The 20296-nt window shown below is 44.5% G+C and overlaps 1 protein-coding gene across 6 annotated transcripts in view; it reads left to right on the forward strand.

The window, feature by feature from the left end:
- The window catches only part of STRIP2 (striatin interacting protein 2), a 44326-nt gene that overhangs the window by 17748 nt on the left and 6282 nt on the right, over positions 1–20296 (forward strand). For 2 of the 6 annotated variants that reach the window (XM_082472914.1, XM_082472919.1), the window contains 9 exons: positions 388–451; positions 586–602; positions 999–1218; positions 1368–1439; positions 5289–5363; positions 6037–6134; positions 6591–6717; positions 9564–9664; positions 12993–13059. In XM_082472914.1, coding sequence (XP_082329040.1) covers positions 388–451; positions 586–602; positions 999–1218; positions 1368–1439; positions 5289–5363; positions 6037–6134; positions 6591–6717; positions 9564–9664; positions 12993–13059 — 841 coding nt within the window. Of the gene's footprint in view, positions 1–387; positions 498–585; positions 603–998; positions 1219–1367; positions 1440–5288; positions 5364–6036; positions 6135–6590; positions 6718–9563; positions 9665–12992; positions 13060–20296 lie in introns of all 6 variants that reach the window. The other 4 variants (XM_082472915.1, XM_082472916.1, XM_082472917.1 and 1 more) reach the window with 4 other exon arrangements.

Raw genomic sequence — 20296 nt, forward strand, 5'->3', positions numbered from 1 at the left:
TCTGTTAAGAAGCGACATGGTTGGAACAGATCTTTCCCCATTCCCCCACCCTCTTGAATCCTCACTGGTCGCTACAAAACCTGAGAAACCATTGTTACTACCATTTCACTGTCAAAAGTGTTGGGCAACATGCCCTTTTAAGTAGGAACCTGCTCCCAGACAAAGTGAGTCCCCTAAAGACTATACAGAAATCCTAATTTTCAGGGACACTTCTCTGTACCATTATTCTTTTTGTGTCCTGAAGCAACGATGGGGGACCTGGTAGCTTGCAGAGAAAGATCCAGGTTACCAGATGGTGAAAGTGGCATGGTCCACATGACTCCAGGGGGTATTGGTAATTCTCTATACTTTTGACCCTTATGATCTGGTGTGTCTTGCATTTCACAGGGACACAGATACCTTGGTTGGATTGCCCAGGCCCATCCATGAGAGTGTGAAGACCCTCAAGCAGGTGACCAGGGTGGGCTCTCAGTCTTCAGGGATAGGGAGCCATCAAGGCAAGTTGGATGACTAGGGTCCTGGGTCCTGGATGGTGCTCTTCCACCAGACACGTTCTGAACCTGTTATTCTGTACTTCCTCCGCAGGCATTTTGGCCAAAGAGGTAAAAAATCAGGTCTCTCCCTACCTACTCAGTGTCCTACATTTAGATAGATGAACAAGTTCTTCTTTCTTCCTCTCATTCCTTTTCCCTCCTCCCACCCTTCTCTCTCTTCCCACTTATTGCTTCCTTTCCTTTCCTTCTCTCTCCTTAGAGGCTCACTAACTTCCACAGGCCCAGGATTGAGTAGCAGTCTGCTCTGTATCCAAAGTGTGTGTGTGCACGAATAAGAATAGTCATTCCTTGCACAGACCTTGATCCCCACCCCACCCCATCATCACTCTGTACACACACGGACGCACATACAGGCACATGCAGCAAAACTCTCAGGGCAGTGGTCCAGGGGCAAGGGCCCATTCTTGGCTTCCCCTTGCACTTTTTTTTTTTTTTTTTTAAAAGGCTGCGCCATGCGGCATGCAGGATCTTAGTTGCCCAACCAGGGATCGAACCCGTGCCCCCTGTGTTGGGAGCATGGAGTCTTAACCACTGGACCGCCAGGGAAGTCCCTCCCCTTGCACTTTGGTTGAAGGTAAATGCTAAGGTATTTGCTGCCCTTCAAACATGGAAATATGGAATAAACACTGTATTGAAGCACTTTGCTGCTGTTCATGATGCAAAGGTAAATAAGGCTCCTGCCTTCAAAGGGTGCGTGGTGTATTTGGGCTGACAGACCCATAAACAGGACATTTCCTTGTCATTGGGGAAATGATCATTGGTACACATGTGATTGAGGCCCTCGGCCCCTTGTTGATGTCTTATGTTTCCCAGCACAAGTACATCTCCATCGCAGATGTTCAGATCAAGAATGAGGAGGAGCTAGAGAAGTGCCCCATGTCTTTGGTGAGTCAAGGGGAATCCTGCACAGGAGGAAATCTGTCTGCAGTGCTGTCGCAGAACTCGCGTGCATGCTGTTGGACTCTTACTGTATGCTAGGCAAAGCAAGGTCTCTACTTTCACGATACATTGAAGTTGGAGAAAAACGATAATAAGTAATTAAGGAAACGAGAAGACTTTCAGAGAATGGTAGATATGGTTAATAAAATTTAAATAGGGTGACATATCATGTAGTAGACTATTTGAGATTGGGCAGTCAGGGTATGTAGACCTCTGAGAAGGTGATAGTTACCTAAGATCTGAAGTATAAGAAGGAGCTGGCCGTAAGAACATCAGGGGAAAGAGCATTCGAAGCAGAGCGAACAGACTTATTAAGAAGGTGAGAGCAAGCTCAGAATGTTAGAGGTAGTCGATGAAGGCTAGTGTGGCTGGAGCACAGTGGGGAGGGGGAGGGTTGTCTGAGATGGGGTCAGAGAGGTGGCCTGGGGCCACTTTACAAAGGACATTTAAGCAAAGATAGGGAGCTTGAAGTTGATTCACGGGACAAAGGGAAGCCTTTGGAGATTTTAAACTGGGGAGTGACATGATCTATCTTTTTATAATAAAAACCATTGGCTACTTTGTAAAGGCTGGATGAGGAAAGAGTGGAAGCAGGGAGGTTGGGAAGCTCTTAAAATAGTCAAGGTGAGAGATGATGGTGTTTTAGACGGGGGTAGGAAGTGTGGAGATAGGGAGAAGTGGATGAATTTGGTTTATATTTTGGAGGTATAGCTGACAGGAGTTGCAGTTCAATTGGCTGTGGATAGAGAGACATAAAGGGCAATCAAGAATAAGTACCATTTGTCAAGATGAGGAGTTCTGTTTTTTGTTTTTTTTGTTTTTGTTTTTTTAATTATTTTTATTTTTGGCTGCATCGGGTCTTTGTTGCTGTGCGCGGGCTTTCTCTAGCTGCGGCGAGCGGGGGCTACACTTCGTTGCGGTGTGCGGGCTTCTCATTGCGGCAGCTTCTCTTGTTGCAGAGCGCGGGCTCAGTAGTTGTGGCGCACGGGCTTAGCTGCTCCGCAGCATGTGGGATCTTCCCAGACCAGGGCTCGAACCCGTGTCCCCTGCATTGGCAGGCGGATTCTTAACCACTGCACCACCAGGGAAGCCCTGTTTTTTGGTTTTTTTAATGTGTTTTTTTCCCCCTGTTTTTCTTTTTCTTTCTTTTCTTTTTTGTGGGTGGGGGGGCCGTGCTATGCGGCTTGCAGGATCTTAGTTCCCCAACCAGGGACTGAACCCCGGGCCCGCAGCAGTGATAACGTGGAGTCCTAACCACTGGACTGCCAGGGAATTCCTAGGAGTTCTGTCTTATCAAGGGTTCTATTTTGGTTGTACTAAGATTTAGATGTCCATTAGACACCCATGCAGAGCAGCCAAGCAATTAGGTATATGGGTCTAGAGTTCTAGAGAGAGGACTGACTTAGAGAAATAAATTTGGGAACTGTTGACTCATGGACAGTGTTAAAAGCCATCGAACTGGCTGAGGTAACCTGAGGAGGGAGTAAAGTTAGAGAGAAAATGGAATCCAGGACAAAGGCCTGGGGCACACCAATACGTCAAGGATGGGATGAGTCAGGAAAGGAGCCAAATAAAAGGAAAACCCTTAGTGAGCTGGGAGGAAATCCAGGAGATTGTGATGCCGTAAAAGCTAAGCAAAGAAAGTCTTTCAAGGCTTCCCTGGTGGTGCAGTGGTTGAGAATCTGCCTGCCAATGCAGGGGACACGGGTTAGATCCCTGGTCTGGGAAGATCCCACATAGAGCCTGTGCGCCACAACTACTGAAGCCCACGTGCCTAGAGCCCTTGCTCTGCAACGAGAGAAGCCACCGCAATAAGAAGCCTGTGCACTGCAACGAAGAGTAGCCCCCGCTCACTGCAACTAGAGAAAGCCCGCGCCTCGCATAGCAACGAAGACCCAACACAGCCAAAAATAAATAAATAAAATAAATAAATGTATTAAAAAAAAAAAGTCTTTCAAGAAGAAGGGAGTGATCAGCTATGTTAAATGTTGCTGATAAATGGTGCTTGATAAGACCTGAGGTGCCTATTGACTTTGGCAACATAGAGATAACTGGTGACCTTGATAAGAGCAACCTCAAGTGGAGTGGTGGGGCTGGAAGCCTAGTTGGAGTGTATTGAAAAGGGAATGTAAAGAAAGGAGGTAGACTTAGTCAACATAGACAAACCACATAGAAGTTCTGTTGTGAAAAGGAAGGTAGAAATGGGATGGTAGCTGAAGGAGGATGCGGGTCAAGGGAATGCTTTATAGCTAGGAGATCCTGGAGTGTGTTTATGTCCTAAAGGGGTTGATCCAGGAGAAAGGAGATAATTACAGAACTGATGCATTCGATAAAGCAAAAGTGAGGGTAGCCTTTGATAGGAGCACAGGTGGTTCATCCTTCATGTCAAGAAGGAAGGTAGAGACTCTCTGGTAGATTTGGTGTTGAGAAAATGAGGCTGTGCCTGTCTGATTGCTTCTGTTTTGTCCATGAAGTGAGAGGTAGGGTCAGTAAGCATTGAGGGGCTGTGGGATGAGGGGATTGGTTTGAAGAGAGGGGAGAACGTATGAAATAGGCCTTTTAGAGAACAGCAAGGCAAACATGCAGGATTGCCAGGGTTATTATCCATTTAAGCAGCAGCCGAGTTGTGTGGGATAGAAGGGGCCTGGTTACTCCTCCTTGCCTTAGGGTCTCATGGCAGTGACCCTTGTCCTGTAATAGAGCGACGTGGGGGGGAGGAAGGACTGCACTGGCCAAAGATGACAGTGGCCTGAGTAGCCTCTTGATAAAGGGCTACTCTGATAAAGGGCTTAAATGGGGTCATCACAAGGACAGAGCTGTGCATGAGGGGCCTGGTCAGAAAGGAGGAAGGGATGTTGTAGAGGGTAGTGGAGAAGGGAAGAAAATAGTTTCCACCTAAAATTTTCCCTGCTAATACCCCTTCCTGCCTCTCCAGGCCTTTATTAACCCTCTCTATTGAGTCACCTACCTCTCCTTTCTGGCTTTGGAGCAGCCCAGAGCTCTCAGATGGCCTCAGATTGACACCATAGGAAGTGCCTCTGTGTGGGGTGTCAGTTCCAGTGTCCCAGGTGTATCTGTGGCCTGAGCTAAGCCCAAGTATGTCCAGCAAAGCAGTAGTCTGAGCCAACTCCTTGATGGGAGTTCTTTTTTTTTTTTTTTTAATAAATTTATTTATTTATTTTTGGCTGCGTTGGGTCTTTGTTGCTGCACGCGGGCTTTCTCTAGTTGCAGTGAGCGGGGCTACTCTTCGTTGCGGTGCACAGGCTTCTCATTGCGGTGGCTTCTCTTGTTGCAGAGCACAGGCTCTAGGCACGCGGGCTCAGTAGTTGTGGCTCGCATGCTGTAGAACACAGGCTCAGTAGTTGTGGTGCATGGGCATATCTGCTCCGCAGCATGTGGGATCTTCCCAGTCCAGGGCTCGAACCCGTGTCCCCTGCATTGGCAGGCGGATTCTTAACCACTGCGTTGGTGGGAGTTCTGACTCCTGACCTAGCAAAAGTGACATAGAATTCTGGATTGATTCCAGATAACAGGACAACCAAAATCATAGATTCTCAGGGCTGGAAGAGCCCTCAGAGGTCATCCAGACCAGCCCACTGATCCTAGGAAGAGGAAATTAGGTCTCAGAGAGGGAAAGTAACTTACCCAAGGTCCTACAATGAATCATCAACACAGCTAGGGTAGGAATCCAGATCTGACTCCCAGATCTTTTCCTGCCACCCTCCACAACCAAGGAAACGTAGGTTTTGGTCAACTGGAAAATGGCCTGGGCAAACTGTATGTTTCTTGCCATAGGGGGAAGAGGTAGTACCAGAGACGCCGTGTGAAATCCTCTACCAGGGCATGCTGTGTAGCCTCCCCCAGTACATGGTAAGGAGATGGCTGGGCCAGAGTTGCCCTTCTCAGCTGCGAGGAGTAGATAGCTGAGAGCCCTCTTAAGCTGAGCCATCTGTCGTTTGATCTTGCTTCCTGAGCCTTCACCCCTCAGGCAAGGCATTCTCTGAGCTTTCCTCAGGGCTCCTCCCAGAGGAAGAAGGACTTGGCTACACTCCCAAGTCCTTCTTTGGGAGGGGTGGAGAATGAGGTGGGATCCCTGCAGGATGCATAGGGGGCCCTCCTCCTAAGTAAGTGCCTTAGTCCCCCTGAGGTCTGCCGTGGCCTCTGGTGTCCTAGTTGGCCTCAGGCTATGATGGTGAGGATGCTGATGGTCTGAGGTAGAGGAAGGAAAACGGTCGGGGAGGGAGATCTTGCTTATACCTCCCACCTAATTTCTAGGCATTGCCCCTCTCACTCTGCTCCTTCAATCCTCTTTGGAAAGAGCAGTCTTGAAGCAGAACAGCCCATAAGCTCCCTTCTGGCTTCTTAGCCTCACAGGCAGGCCTGTCAGGACAGGGCACCTGTTTGCCCTTCTGGAGGCTGGGCAGATTTGGTTATTGAGGGAAGAACTTAGAGAAAGGCTTTAAAACGTTTCTCGTAGGGCTGTTGAACTGTGGAAGAATAACCTTGTTGAATGGGGTGGATTTCCTCATTTTCTACTTCCCAGATTGCTCTACTTAAGATTCTACTGGCTGCAGCCCCTACCTCCAAGGCTAAGACAGACTCTATCAATATCCTGGCAGATGTCCTGCCTGAGGAGATGCCGTGAGTGCTTCAACTGGGGCAGCTGCTAAATGTTAGCTATCTTGTCTGCAGGGTCTCTCTAGTCCCCACCTCACCTTGTTAACACTTACAGGGATCGTCTCCAAAGAGACCGCCTCTCTGCCACCAGTAGCCCCTTTCCACTGCAGTGCTCTCTGCTGTGCTCTTTTCAGCTCAGAATTGAGAGTCTGGAGGGTAACATCAGTGCCAGTTACTGGCTGCACATGTATGTGGGTGGACATTGCCAAGGGATGAGCTTGCCAAAGGAGAGAGAAACAAAGAGATCAGAGGAGCTTTTCTCCTGACTCGTAAGTGGGAACTCTGGAGTTTTCCCTAGCACAGTTCAGGTTTCTCAAGTTCTGGCTCTCGTGTTTATTGTATCTGACCCAAATACCTGGGTCCTTGTAGGCCTCGCTCTAAGGTCACCCTCTGCACTGACTCTTCCTTTCCCCATTGTAGCATCACTGTTCTCCAGAGCATGAAGTTGGGCATTGATGTGAACAGGCACAAGGAGATCATTGTAAAGAGTATCTCTGCCCTGCTCCTGCTACTCCTCAAACACTTCAAACTGAATCATATCTACCAGGTGAGCAGCTTAGAGCGCTTCTCCACATGTCTCAGGTGTCCTCCAGGTCCTGTCTCCCAAAGGAGGAACGAAAGGGCCTTTGAGGTCCAGCTAAGCATCTTTCAGCCTTTTCTTTGTCTCACGGAATCCAGATACCTGTTGCACAAGCTTGGGGTGGGAAGTGGGGAATTGTCCTAGAAAGTTGCAAATGTCTGTGTCCTTTGAACATTATCCAGGGGTTGTGCATAGGAATCCCTAGCTTCTTGGGAATATGCCCAGCCAGCTTTGAAGCAGTGGACGACAGGATTCAAACATGCCACAGAAAGGGGAAGTGGGGGAGTGCTGAGCATACTTTTCTCTATGTGAAGCCCTTTTTTGTTTTTTCAATTTATTTACTTTTATTTATTTTTGGCTGCGTTGGGTATTCGTTGCTGCTCGCAGGCTTTCTCTAGCTGTGGTGAGTGGGGGCTACTCTTCGTTGCTGTGCGTGGGCTTCTCATTGTGGTGGCTTCTCCTGTTGGGGAGCACGGGCTCTAGGCGCGCGGGCTTCAGTAATTGTGACTCACAGCCTCAATAGTTGTGGCGCACGGGCTTAGTTGCTCTGCGGCATGTGGCATCTTCCCGGACCAGAACTTAAACCCGTGTCCCCTGCATTGGCAAGCAGATTCTTAACCACTGCGCCACCAGGGAAGTCCCGTGAAGCACTTCTCTAACATTTGAGATGTAATTCTATATAAGGCACACTTCTGGCTGTTAAGGGCTTTGAAGTTTTGTAAAGGATACAGATGTATAAATAGCCAATTATGGAGTGATAAGTGCTGTTATACAGGTAAGCATTGGCTGCTATGGAAACACCTAATCCAACCTGAGGTGGAGAAGATTTGACTTCTAACCTGAGTCCTAAAGAAATAGATGTTAGCCAGGATGCGGGAGTTGTCAGGGAAAGGTAGCAGGAAACATTTCAAGCAGAAAAGCTAATTTGTGAAAGTCCAGAAGGGAGAGAGCAGAGTACCTTGGAAACTAATTAAATGTTGCTGGAGTTCTGCCTGGAGTGGAGGGAGTGGGGAGGTCTGGTGATACACGAAGCTGGAGGGGATGGCAGGGAGCAGGTCATAATACATATGCTAGCACACAGTTCTGAATACTTACAATGTGGCCAGCACTCTGTTAAGTTCATGTAAGATCTCATTTAATTCTCTCAACCCTACGAGGTGGGTCTTATTTTATTCCACTGAGGCTAAAAAAGGTTAAGAACCTGCTTCCCTATGAAAGCACTGTTTGCCATGCTAAAGAGTTTGGACTTGGTGCTATGGGTGTTGCCAGGATATAGGAGAACATGGGGGCAGTGAATGGATGTTCTCTGTGGTGAGACATGGAGAGGAGAGGGAGCCTTCTCATTCCTGCACAGGGCCTCTGCCTCATTTTCCTCCTAAGGAGTCAGAACCAAGCTCGCTGGTAGAAGAGCAGGACCTCAGAGTACAGGGAAGCCCCTGTAGGGTATGTGTCCATGGCAGGTTTGACTGTACAACCAGGATTATTTCTCCACTTTCATACATTCAGAGACATCTTTGGGTGTGTTAGGTGCCCTGAGTACTCACACTTCTTCTGCCAGTGTTTGCTGAGCAGCAGCAGTGCTGGAAGGAGTAGGGATGGATGAGAAATAGTGCTCCTAGCAGAAACAGAACTGTGTATGTGTGCTTCTGTCTGCTTCTCTTGGTGGGCAGTATGTGGATCAACAGCCAGACAGGTGGGTGGCTTGATGGGTCTTGCCCTGTGTCAGTGCATCCTGACAAGGCTACAGACATGTCTCAAACTGAAAAATGTTTTCCATCACTTGATAGTAGGTATGCATTGGCTTCTCCATCTGAGGCTTTGGAAAATACCCTGGGTCAGCAGCCAGGGAGAAAGTATTAAGGCAGAAGAGAGAAGTGGGCAACACAACCTGACTCCCCACTGCTAACCACACACCTGAGCAAAGGGCAGCTTAGCTTGCTGCCATGGCTATTTCTCGGTGATCAGGAAGAGCTAAGGGATTTAAAACACTACAGTTTTCTGCTTTTTCAACCCAGTTTCTACACTTCCCAGCAGTCTAGGTTCTGGATCTGGAGACAAACTGTGTCTGATGTTCCTCAGTGTATCATGGGCAAAATCCAGGTGACACAACTCCATGACACTGCCCCAATAGGTCTTCCTGGATGCAAACCCCATCCAGATTCAAGAGAGCAAAATGTAGCCCTATGTTCTGGTGTCCAGCCCATCAAAAAGATCTTGGATTTATTCTCAGTGCAGTATCTGTTGACTGAAGGACTCTTGTTGATTCATTCATTAAAATACTGATATTCTAAGTATGGGGGCTAATATAGTGAACCAGACTCACGCTGGAGCCCACATTCCAGTGGTTCATTTGGTTACTGTGTGCCGTATCCATCCTGACTGAGTGATGCCAGCAGTTGCTGGGCTGCACCTGTTCCTGCTATATCAATCACAGTTGAAACCCTATGAGCCAGAGCTTTGGTATGGAAGACAACTCCCTCAGGGAGCCTTCCTTTCCTGTAGAGCTTAGGAACAAATCTCACAGCAATTCTTTCTATTTACCTGGAGTGGGATTTTCTTTCTGGCTTGTTTATGTTTGTGCTTTTGGTCAGGTGCTTGCAACATACACACACTGCAGATTGTCCCCTTCTCTGTAGGATGGGCTGGCTGAAGATGGTTCTTCCCACTTCCCAGACAGGAAGACTGATAACACAAGTGGACAGTGAATATTCTTAGGAATGGATATTAGAATTGTTCTTGCCTCTTTTTTTTTCATACAGACCTTCTATTCTCCCCCAAATAAGCATCCTTTCTGCTTTGATCTTTTAATTCAGTTTGAATATGTATCACAACATTTGGTATTTGCCAACTGCATTCCATTGATCCTGAAGTTCTTCAATCAAAATATCTTGTCCTACATCACTGCCAAAAACAGGTAAGAACTCTGGACAGGTTTATTTCAAAGGGATATTCGGGATGGTTGAGAAGTTACATCGTCTCAGAGCCGACTTTCTGTTCTCCTGGTGTCCCTGGTCCTTTCTATCTTAGAGCTGTCATTGTCAAATTTAATTTCCTTGAAGTGTTACTGGTGGGGTGTATGGTTTGGCCTCTTCACAAAGATATTTGTATTTTAATAGTTTTGAAAACTGAAAGTGCCATGACTCAAAGAAATGAAACTGCAACGATGAAACTTCGGCCCTGTGGCAGAAGGATCCAGAAAATATTTTTTGTGAAGCATCCTACTTGCCTGGTCAGCCCTAATTTTGGTGTAAATCATAAGTTGGATCAATCACACTACTTTGTAAAGTGTTATACAGAATTTGTAACTAAAGATAAATAATAGAACCTTACTTAGATAGATCAATTTGTAGTTTAAAAAAATACAGGATTTTCACATCCATTATTTCATTTAATCTCCTCAGTAGTGCTAAAATGTATCACAATAAGTTTTATTCCCATCTCACCAATTAGGAAACAAATTCAGAGAAGTTAATTGACTTACTTAAGGATAACATGCTAGTGAGACCCCTTAAGTAAGCAGCAGAGGCAGAGTTAAAACATAAATTGCTTTCTGATCACAGTTGCTTTGGATTGCTCCAGCCAAGTGGGGACCTGGGGGGTTAACAGAGTAGATCCTTGTTCCTCAGTTTACTATTTACACAAAAACTAGAAGCATGATAATCAGAGTTGACCAGAAGTGCTTTACCAGAGGCAAAGTTCGTAAAGTAGAAGAAGGCTGACCTGACACTTGAGGTGACTGGAGAGGGGCTAGGAGATATTGCCCCACCAGTCTGTCAGCACGGCCAGAAACTCCACCCTGGAGAGGCAACCTACTTATATGTAGTTAAAACACACAAACAGAACCTGAAGTCACGGGACCTGGATTCCTGACCTGGATCTGCCACTTGCTAGCTGTGTCATCTCAAGTGTAAGACACTTTGTTTCTCTGAGACACAGTATTTTCATCTTTAAAATGAGAATAATACCTACTCTGACTATATCATAGAGCTTTTATAAGCATTAGTGAAGATAAACATAGATGAGAGTGCTTTACTTTTCCTGTTTGGAGGAAGCCTTGGAGAATGGGTTTTTCCTAACTGCAGAGAGACTTGGGCACCACCCCCCTTAAAAATGGCACTTACGGGAATTCCCTGGCCAGTGGTTAGGACTCTGCACTTTCACTCCGAGGGCCCGGGTTTGATCCCTGGTCGGGGAACTAAGATCCCACAAGCCGCGTGGCACGGCCAGAAAATAAAGACACTTAAGACATACTAGTTGGGTTACCAGGGAAAATGAAAGTGTAGGTCGGGCTGGGTAAGGGTCACAGCTTCATGAAGGTACCTGTGTGTATCAGTCAACCCTCTTAGTGATAAGGAACCAAAAAGAGCTGGACCTGGCTCACACAGAATGGGAATTTGTTAGGAGAAAATGGGCAGTATATCATCTCGAGGAACCTAGGACAAGATGCAGCTCTGGGCCTCAGGGTTGGTCTGTAGCATAAGGAGCCAAGGAAGCTCTCCACCTCCATCTATGGCCACCAAGCCTCTGTACCTCCACTCCAGTTTTTCCTCTCTCATTGACAAATAGTTTTGTCTGCTTCCTAGGCCACTTAGTGAAATATGCCCACATGAACTAAACATATTCCTGTGCCACTTCAGAGATTGAATTGGCTCTCAATCCCTGTTCCACATTCCCAGGGTTAGAGGCCCACCCTTGGATCAATCAACTGTGACTGGGGAGTGGGGTTCAGGAACTAAATGCCCCCTGTACCATGGGCCTAGAAGCAGGGGGCAGACAATCCAATAGGTGTCCATCAGGTTCAATTTGGAGTTGGAAGAGCGGTAGTGCCAGACTACACCGTTTGCTAAGCTTGGCCTGGATACAGTGGTCCTCTCATGCATTACCTGTAAGCTTTACTGTTGCATGATCTTGAGAACTTGAGCACCTACAGCTCGTTATTGCAGTTTCCTCATGGCTCTTACAATCTAGATATCCTAGAAACTTGTAACTTTATTTTATGCCCCCTTAGGTTAGAATTCAGTACAATGAGATTGGAACAAATCCATCCTTGATTTCCCACCCTCATTTCCTGGTTGCCAGTACCTACTTTGCCATGGGGCTTTGTCAGTGGGAGGTGGGTAGATAAGTAGATGACCCAGCCAAGAATGTTCATCCTAATGGAGTAGTGCAGAGCCCTGGGAGAATCCAGTAGGTAGGTCCACTGCCCTCTCCTCTCCTACCTTGGTTCCCTTAAGTTACCTTTGTGGGTTTCTTGGACAAAGGTCAACATTTCTTGTCAAATAAATTGTTGCGTTTTGCTTGGATAGAAGTTTTGACTTTGAAATGTAGAGACAGGTTGAAGGAACCCCATATTCCTCTTTATAGCCTATGCTTTGCCAACATCCTTTACCCATTTCCAACTACTCTAGTTCGGATGGATTGGTGTTTAAAACCTTATGGAATGTTGGAGCCAGAAGGAGCATTAGAGATTAGTCTAAATTCTGCATTGTACCAGTGAAGAAGGGAGAAGAGGAAAGAAAGAGAGATGTCATTTCGAGTGACCATGTCCCTGTCATCATGTGGTGCCTTATTTCCCCTGCTGACTCATGCCTGCTTCCCTGGGCTCACCGCAGAGCCTCCAGCTCCCTTGCAGTTCCCCACTGTCTGTTTTGGGGGCAGATGCTATTACCATTCTTGAGCTACTAGATTGGCCCTGCTGCAGGAAGCTGCCTCTGTCTCAAGCTTCCTCTAGGAGTGGCTTCTGTGATCATTCCCCAGAGCTCCTGAGTTTCAGGAACATCTGGTAAGGGACAAAGGAGAGGTCTTCATTTCATTCTCACATCCACAGGTGGTTATTATTGGGATGAGTTTGGGCAGCATCTCTGGGAGCACAATTTTATGTACACGCATACACACAAGCATACACTTAAATGCAGAAACGCAAATGCACACAAGCTTATGTATTCCTTTAAAGAAGGGAGGAGAAAGGTGGCTATACAGAGGCTCTCCTTCTGCTTTCCCTTGCCTCTGCCAGATAGGGGCCAGCCTGAAAGAATTCTGTTGGTTCTTCTCATGGCTATGAGGAGAGGAGACTGGATCTGGAGTTGCCTGGCACCAGAACCCTCAGTTTCAGCTGAAATCACTAAGCAGTTTTGGAAATAGATGCGGCCTGCTGAAGAGAAATACCTCCTGCCCTTTCAGATATAGCCATTTGCTGCCATTGCCATTTACCTAAAGCCTGTCCTTATCTCTGCATCTTGCAGTATCTCGGTCCTGGATTACCCATGCTGTATCATCCAGGATTTGCCAGAGCTTACTACGGAGAGTCTGGTAAGCAAGTGGGGATTTGATACCCTTTGAAATTACCAGGTGGCAGAGGTTGGCATTTGCTCTTCCTTTTCTTCTCTAGCCCCCTAAGGCCCTGGTTTGGGGGTCTCAGATCAGTAGAGACATATTGGCAAGAGCACAGAGGTAGTAGGGGTTTAGAGCTGCTGACCCAGTTGAGAAAGATTTGGAAAAGCTGAGCATAGCATTTTATACAGAAAAGGGTCAGTGAAAAACACTAAGGAGGAGAGGGAATTCAGAAAGATAATGGGACTGAAATTGAGTGTGAACATCTGTGATAAATGGCAGGAGAATCTCTTCTGGTCTAGCCTAAATCAATTATCTGTCTTCTTTCTGCTGTGCTACAGAAAATACCCAGGGGTGTGTACTTCAGAAAATACCTTACCTAGGTCTCTCTGAGGCAAAATTCAATATGGCCACAGAAGGATGACCCAGAAAGTTCCTCATGCTGGAAACAGTTCTAGGCAAATCATAGAAGTCCCTCAGTTATTCTGAATCCCATGAAACTGACTCATGACCAGCATGTTGAACTCGAGTGCCTATCTCATCTCTACAGCTCTTTAGATATACCTCAGCGCATACCTTCACCCTGTTGCACTGTAATTGTTTATCTGTATCTGTTTCTCCATTTGATTGAAAACTCCCTAAAGGAAGAGATAGTATCATCTTCATTTTATATCCCCAGAGTTTAGCACCATGTTCAGTACATGGAAGGACCTTAATAAATGATCAGATGATGGCACCCGTGTGTGCCCCAACCCTTTGTCCCCCAACTTTAATACCTGCAAGATGTCACATCAGAGAAGTTTATTGTGCAAAAGTAGAATGGTACCTTCTGTGGCACAAGTTTTACAGAACCATAGGATTCTTGGCTAGAGGGGACCTGAGAGCCATTTGGCCAAACCCCCTATTTCAAAGATGAGAAACCTGAGGGCCCAGTGGATGAAGTGACTCGTCAGGTCCACTCCTCATGACAGACCCTGAATTAGAGAAGGACCCATGTCCTGAGACACTAAGTCTAGCACCTTTTTAAGCAGCGGGGCAGAGATTCCCTGTCTTACTTGGATGTGGTCTCAGCAGCCAAGGAAGCTGGGAGCTTCTTACCTCTGCAGAGAGAGGTAGTAAGTTGTCTAACCCTGTTTATGATGTTATTCAGTCTTTAAAACAACTGTATGAGGTTGGTATTCAGTGTTTTATAGATGGAGAAGTTAAATAGCTGCCAAAACTTTATAGTTGAAAGTAGCAGAGCCAGGGTGGAGACATGCAGCCCTGTCATTCAGAGTTGGAATGAGGAATGCACTTTCTCACAGAAACAGTGGTACAGGGATAGCATTAAAGTGCTACTATTAGTAGGGTACTTCAAAACGTGAAGTCAGCTTTTATGACCTGAATCAATTTCTTGATACATGTGTTCTCTTTTCTCAATCCCATAAGTAGGAATTGATGGGAACTAAACTTTATCTCTTCTGATTGACCTTTTGGGATATGAACAGAAAATTATTGAAATACTTGTTATGCCTCTGAGAAGACTTTATTGTATCTAAGAGTAGGTAAAAACATGTATCTATTCTTAATGAAAAACAGATTCATGCTAGGGATTCCTGTCCTTTCTGTGAAGCAACAGTGGCGCCTGGTGGTTTCATTTGGTAACCACAGATTTTTTTATTTTTTACTTGAACTTAGAAGTACTTCCCTGAGCTCAGTCATGGACTTAACTAGCAAGTTTACTCCACATAGATCCTCAGTATAGTGGTTTGTTTATCTAAACTGATGGCTTCTGCACTCAGAAAGGACTAGTGTTTATATGAGTAAGACTTATGTCTTCTTCCGGCTCAGTGAATTAATTGTAAGCACAGAAAATGTACTGGCATTTTAAGTGTATAGGATTTTCTTTAAGTAACATTTCAAATTTTTTTTTTCTGACTTTAAAATTGATATATACTATTGCAGAAAATTGGGGAAATACAGAAACGTATGGGAAAGAAAATAAACCACTGTTAATATTTTGCTACAGTTAACCATATATATTTATATATTCACTCATATATACACACACACATATTATTTAAGAAAATAAGGACTTTACATATGTTTCAATTCACATAGTAAAATCTAAATGTTCACAATATGATTTTATTAAACATTCTTAGAACATAATTTTTAATAGCTACATATAATATTACACTACTTAATTTTTAAAAAATGATTGTTTTCTACTATTGTTGGGCATTTATTTCAGTGTTCTTTGTATAAATCCAAAATGAACATCCTTACACATGAACCTTTGACCTCATCTCTGATTATTTCCTTAAGATAGATTCCTAGAAGTGGAATTACTTGGCTAAGGTAGTCTTGATTCATATTTTCTCAGTTTTCTGTATTTGAACTGAGTTCAACTTCATTTGGAATTCCAACTACACATATAATGGACATGAAATAAAGGCAAAGTTAATGGCACATTAATTTCTACGGTCTTCTCATCTTGTCAAAATATCTAGCTCTACAGTAGGCCATCTTTACTCATGTGCTGAAGAGTTTCCTCACCTACCTGGTGCAGGAAGGCTTACAATTTCTAGATTTCCAAAAGTCTGTATTCAAATTCAATCCACTAAACTAGGAAAAAATTAAAATTAAATTCCAAACATAAGAGAAGGATGGTGAATGTATGATTGTGTGGAAGTTAGGTATGGTCTTTAGAAGGAGGTTGCTAGAGAAGGCAGTGGGTATGGCCTCAAGTACTGTAGGATGCTCAGCATCTGGGTGGTTGTTTAGAGCAATGGTATGAAAAATAGGGTGTGCAACATGATGCTTTAGGGGTGGGATATATTAGATCTTTTATATGTATTAATATCCTTTTTTACTTTATATGTACTTTATAACATATATCATGTTATTACAACAATGCATTTATAATTTCTAACTAAACATACACTGTATTTTGGAGTCATTGAGTATCAGACCTAGAAGTTTCTTAGTATCTTGCCCAGTCTTACCCTCTACTGATATGGAAGCAGGTGGAGTGGTGAAGTGTTGTCCAAAGCAGAGGGTAAGAATTTGCATGACCTAGCCATTTGCAAAGAAATATTTGTCATTTCCTTTCAGATCTAGGCAAGTGAAATTATTAAGTTAATTCTTAAAAGGTAGTTCATTGCAAAATTCTTCAAATTTGGGTATGATTTATATTCAGAAATACCTATAAAAATATGTTCATGTCACTTAAATTTATATACCTGATCCTTTCATCTATCTTTATTAGTTTTTATAACTTCCTAATCCAGATATTTACAGATATTCCAGAAGATTTTTGTTATTTTGATTTTTGTTTTCTTTATGTTCAGGTATTAAGGTCTCTAGCATTCCTTTTAGGCATTATTTAACCAGTGATTTGTGACCTCCTTAAATAAAAGTCTTTGTTTTGACATTCACCATCACTATTTAAAACCAATAACACCAATAGCATTATTGTTTCTCTATCCTAGACAAAATGTGAACATATCATAAGGTATATATCCATTTTCCATGAGGTATTTATACAGAGGAAGGACCATGGATAAATGTTTTTTTTTTGCATTTTATCAATTTTCCTGGTTGTCACCCTTTCTGTAATGGGGTGATTTTTTAAACTCACATGCCCAGGTCCCTCCCAGGGCACAAGTAGTTTGCTAAAGCTCCCCAGATGACTTTGAAATTTTCTTTTCTCCTTCCTCCATACCTCCTCACATCACTTCTTTTTTTTTTTTTTCACATCACTTTTGAGAATCATAACTCTTATGATACCTAGATCTGGGTCCTTAACCTAGCAGTAACTTAATCAGAAGATGAACAGTAAATAAAGACAAAGTGTTAGAATTCAGTAACTACTAAAATCTAGGTTCAAGCCCTGGTTGGGGCACTTACCATGTGACCTTGGCCAGACCACCTTCCTCTTTCTGGGCCTCAGGTTTTGCTTCTGTGGATAACAGAATTGGACTAGAACAGCTAAGTCTCTTCCAGTGCTCAGATTCTAACCAATCTGATTTCCTCAGTACAAAAGAAACACTCTGTTCTTCCTTTCCACAGTCATCTGAGTTAATTATCCACTTAATTGTCTTAAGCCTGTTTTTTTTTAATGTATTTTCTTTTTTTTTTTAACATTTTAACTTTATTTATTTATTTATTTATTTGGCTGTGTTGGGTATTAGCTGCGGCACGCGGGATCTTCATAGAGGCATGCGGGATCTTTCGTTGTGGCGCGTGGGTTCTTCGTTGCGGTGCACGGGCTTCTCTCTAGTTGTGGCGTGTGGGTTTTCTCTTCTCTAGTTGTGGTGCGCAGGCTCCAGAGCACATGGGCTCTGTAGTTTGCGGCACGCAGGCTCTCTAATTGAGGCGCCAGAGCTCAGTAGTTGTGGCGCGCGGGCTTAGTTGCCCCGCAGCATCTGGGGTCTTAGTTCCCCGACCAGAGATCAAACCCGCGTCCCCTGCATTGGAAGGCGGATTCTTTACCACTGGACCACCAGGGAAGTCCAAAGCATGGGTTTTTATTTGGCTTGGCTCACTCAGCTGAGCTATGAATGGATCTCTGAGAGCAGAACCCTTGTAGTGCCTTAGAGATGCTCTGAAAGGGTAGGATGTGGTTGCTAAACTGAATCTTCAGACCAAATGTGTATGCAAACAAATATTTATTTGTGAGAGTGGAACATGGGCAATTCTTTTTTAATTTTAGCTGGTTGAAAGTGAGTAAAGGTCTTGCTTTGGATACTGCTAAGTACCAGGAACAAGAGAATATAGCCAAGTGCTGCTGTTCACAAAATATATCCCCCTGCAGAAGTTTGCATCTTACTTAATATGCTGAGTCCTGAAAAAAAAAAAAAAAAGAGGAAGGAAGAAGGTAACCCGCTTTATTTAGTTAGTTTTATAAATTTATTTATTTGTTTTTGGTTGATTTGGGTCTTCGTTGCTGCGCACGGGCTTCCTTTAGTTGCTGTGAGCAGGCGCTACTCTTCATTGTGATGCGCGGGCTTCTCATTGTGGTGGCTTCTCTTATTGTGGAGCATGGGCTCTAGGTACACGGGCTTCAGTAGTTTTGGCACGCAGGCTCTGGAGCACAGGCTCAGTAGCTGTGGCGCACGGGCTTAGGTGCTCCGCAGCATGTGGGATCTTCCCGGACCAGGGCTCGAACCCATATCCCCTGCACTGGCAGGTGGATTCTTAACTACTGCGCCACCAGGGAAGTCCAAACCTGCTTTAAATGAACATAAAAAGAAAAAACTCTCAAGACAGGCAATTCTGAAAGGGCACCCATGGACCTAAAGGCTTTCTGGGAAAAAGATTATTTGTTGGGGTGGAAGAAGGGAGAAGGCTTGAGCAGGGCTCCAGCAAAGAAGACAACAAGCCTGGACTCAGCTCTCCAGGGAGAGCCACTGACCCGCACGTGTGCTTTCAGTGCCCACTCCAGGCAGCATCTGGTGATGCAAGAAGTGGGGCTAGTTACAGACATCAGGGAAGCATTATCAGAGGGAAGGGCCCTGGGCAGGTGAGACTACCTTCAGGAGGGGACTGGGGCAGCTCTTGGGACTCTTGAGACTCAGCTCTGAGAAAAAGGCAGCCACAATCAGCATTCTCTCCCTCAAAACTTTAACTTGTAAGCCACAGAATTATTGAATGGTCAGAGATAAAAGGATCTTAAAGGTTATCTTAGTTCAGCCTCTTACAGGAAACAGGGAAATTACTTGCCTGAGGTGATACAGCCAAGGCTGAAGCCATAACCCGGGTGTCCTGGTGCCTACTCCAGTGCTGCTTCTCCAAGACCATGCCACTACTCCCATATCCCACAAGGGATGCAAGTCTTTTTATGCGGCTACCGTATTAGAAGTCAGGAAGAAGAAAGCTCACAGCTGAAATATACTTACTTCTCTCTTATGTTTTTGTTTCCCCTGCTTCTTCTTAAAACATAAACATTTAGAAGTCTGTCTCCTCTGTTAGCCGCACAAAAGGTAACATCTATAAAACCTGATCTGTTTTGCACTAGAGTGGAGGCTCCCATGGAAGTTTCTCTTAGAACAAAACAGATGGCTTTCCTGGAACTAGTTCTAAACACAATATTGAACATTTACTAGAGGAAGAAGAACATTATTATTATTATTATTTTTGGCCACGCTGCGCGGCTTGTGAAATCTTAGTTCCCTGACCAGGGATCGAACCTGGGCCCCTGCAGTGAAAGTGCCGAGTCCTAAGTGCTGGACCACCAGGGAATTTGCAGGAGAACATTATTTCTAAACAATATTTCTGAAAAGTTTCCCTGCAACTTTTTGATCCTCAGTCTTATTTCTTTCTTAGGAGAGCCTAATATTCTCAAAAGTCTTGGCTGTTCATTCCACAGTTGATGTATGTCTGCCTTGCTTGCTTCAAATTAATTTGGGAGAGTAGGGGGTAATCTTCCACTCACCAGAAAGCAGTTCACTTCTACACATCTCCCACTCCTACATTCTCCTCTCACGTTGTAGACATGAGAAATTTCCAAGATGTTAGTTTGACCACCAAGTGTGTTAATTGATTTATATAGCTTCTGACCCCAGTATATAGGTGCAAGCCCCAAAACCCAGACTCTTATTTTTGTCCCTGAAAGATGTTTCTATGAGTAGTTACCTGTTTCTGATCTGACATCCAACTGTTATCTCTGGTGGGTGCTCACAAGCTATCAAGTAACATTCAAGAGAAACACCTGGTTCCAATTAACCATCTGCCTTTTTTCCTTCCATGCTAGAGAATTAAGCAGTTTACTGCAATATGATTTGATAAAGGAGGGTGGAGGTTGATTTTTTAAAGAATTAATTGTAATGAATATCAGATCCATACAATATATAGGATTGGCCAAAAAGTTCGTTCGGGTTTTTCTGTACCATCTTACAAAAATGCGAACGAACTTTTTGGCTAACCCAATAGTTTGAAATCTACCAGAATATCTCTTAGCAATTATAAACATAGCTTACTTAAGTGCAGAGTATATGAGGGCAAAATTCTATCATCTCTTTTCTGATGTTAAAGCAGAAAGCTACACAAGAAAGCTTGCTTAAATGACGTTTCTATGTTCATGTACCATCTTTCTAGCCAGTACTTGCTCTAGGTAGAGTCTTCCAGGATTGGCAGCTGTGTGTTTTCAGATGAAGGATATTGCATGCCTTGGGGCCTCACTACGTGAAGAGCGGGATGGAAAGGAGGTAGCATTTCGTATGGAAGGCCTCAC

The sequence above is a fragment of the Balaenoptera physalus genome, assembly GCF_965194825.1.
Source record: "Balaenoptera physalus genome assembly, chromosome: 8".
NCBI classification, from domain to species: domain Eukaryota; kingdom Metazoa; phylum Chordata; class Mammalia; order Artiodactyla; family Balaenopteridae; genus Balaenoptera; species Balaenoptera physalus.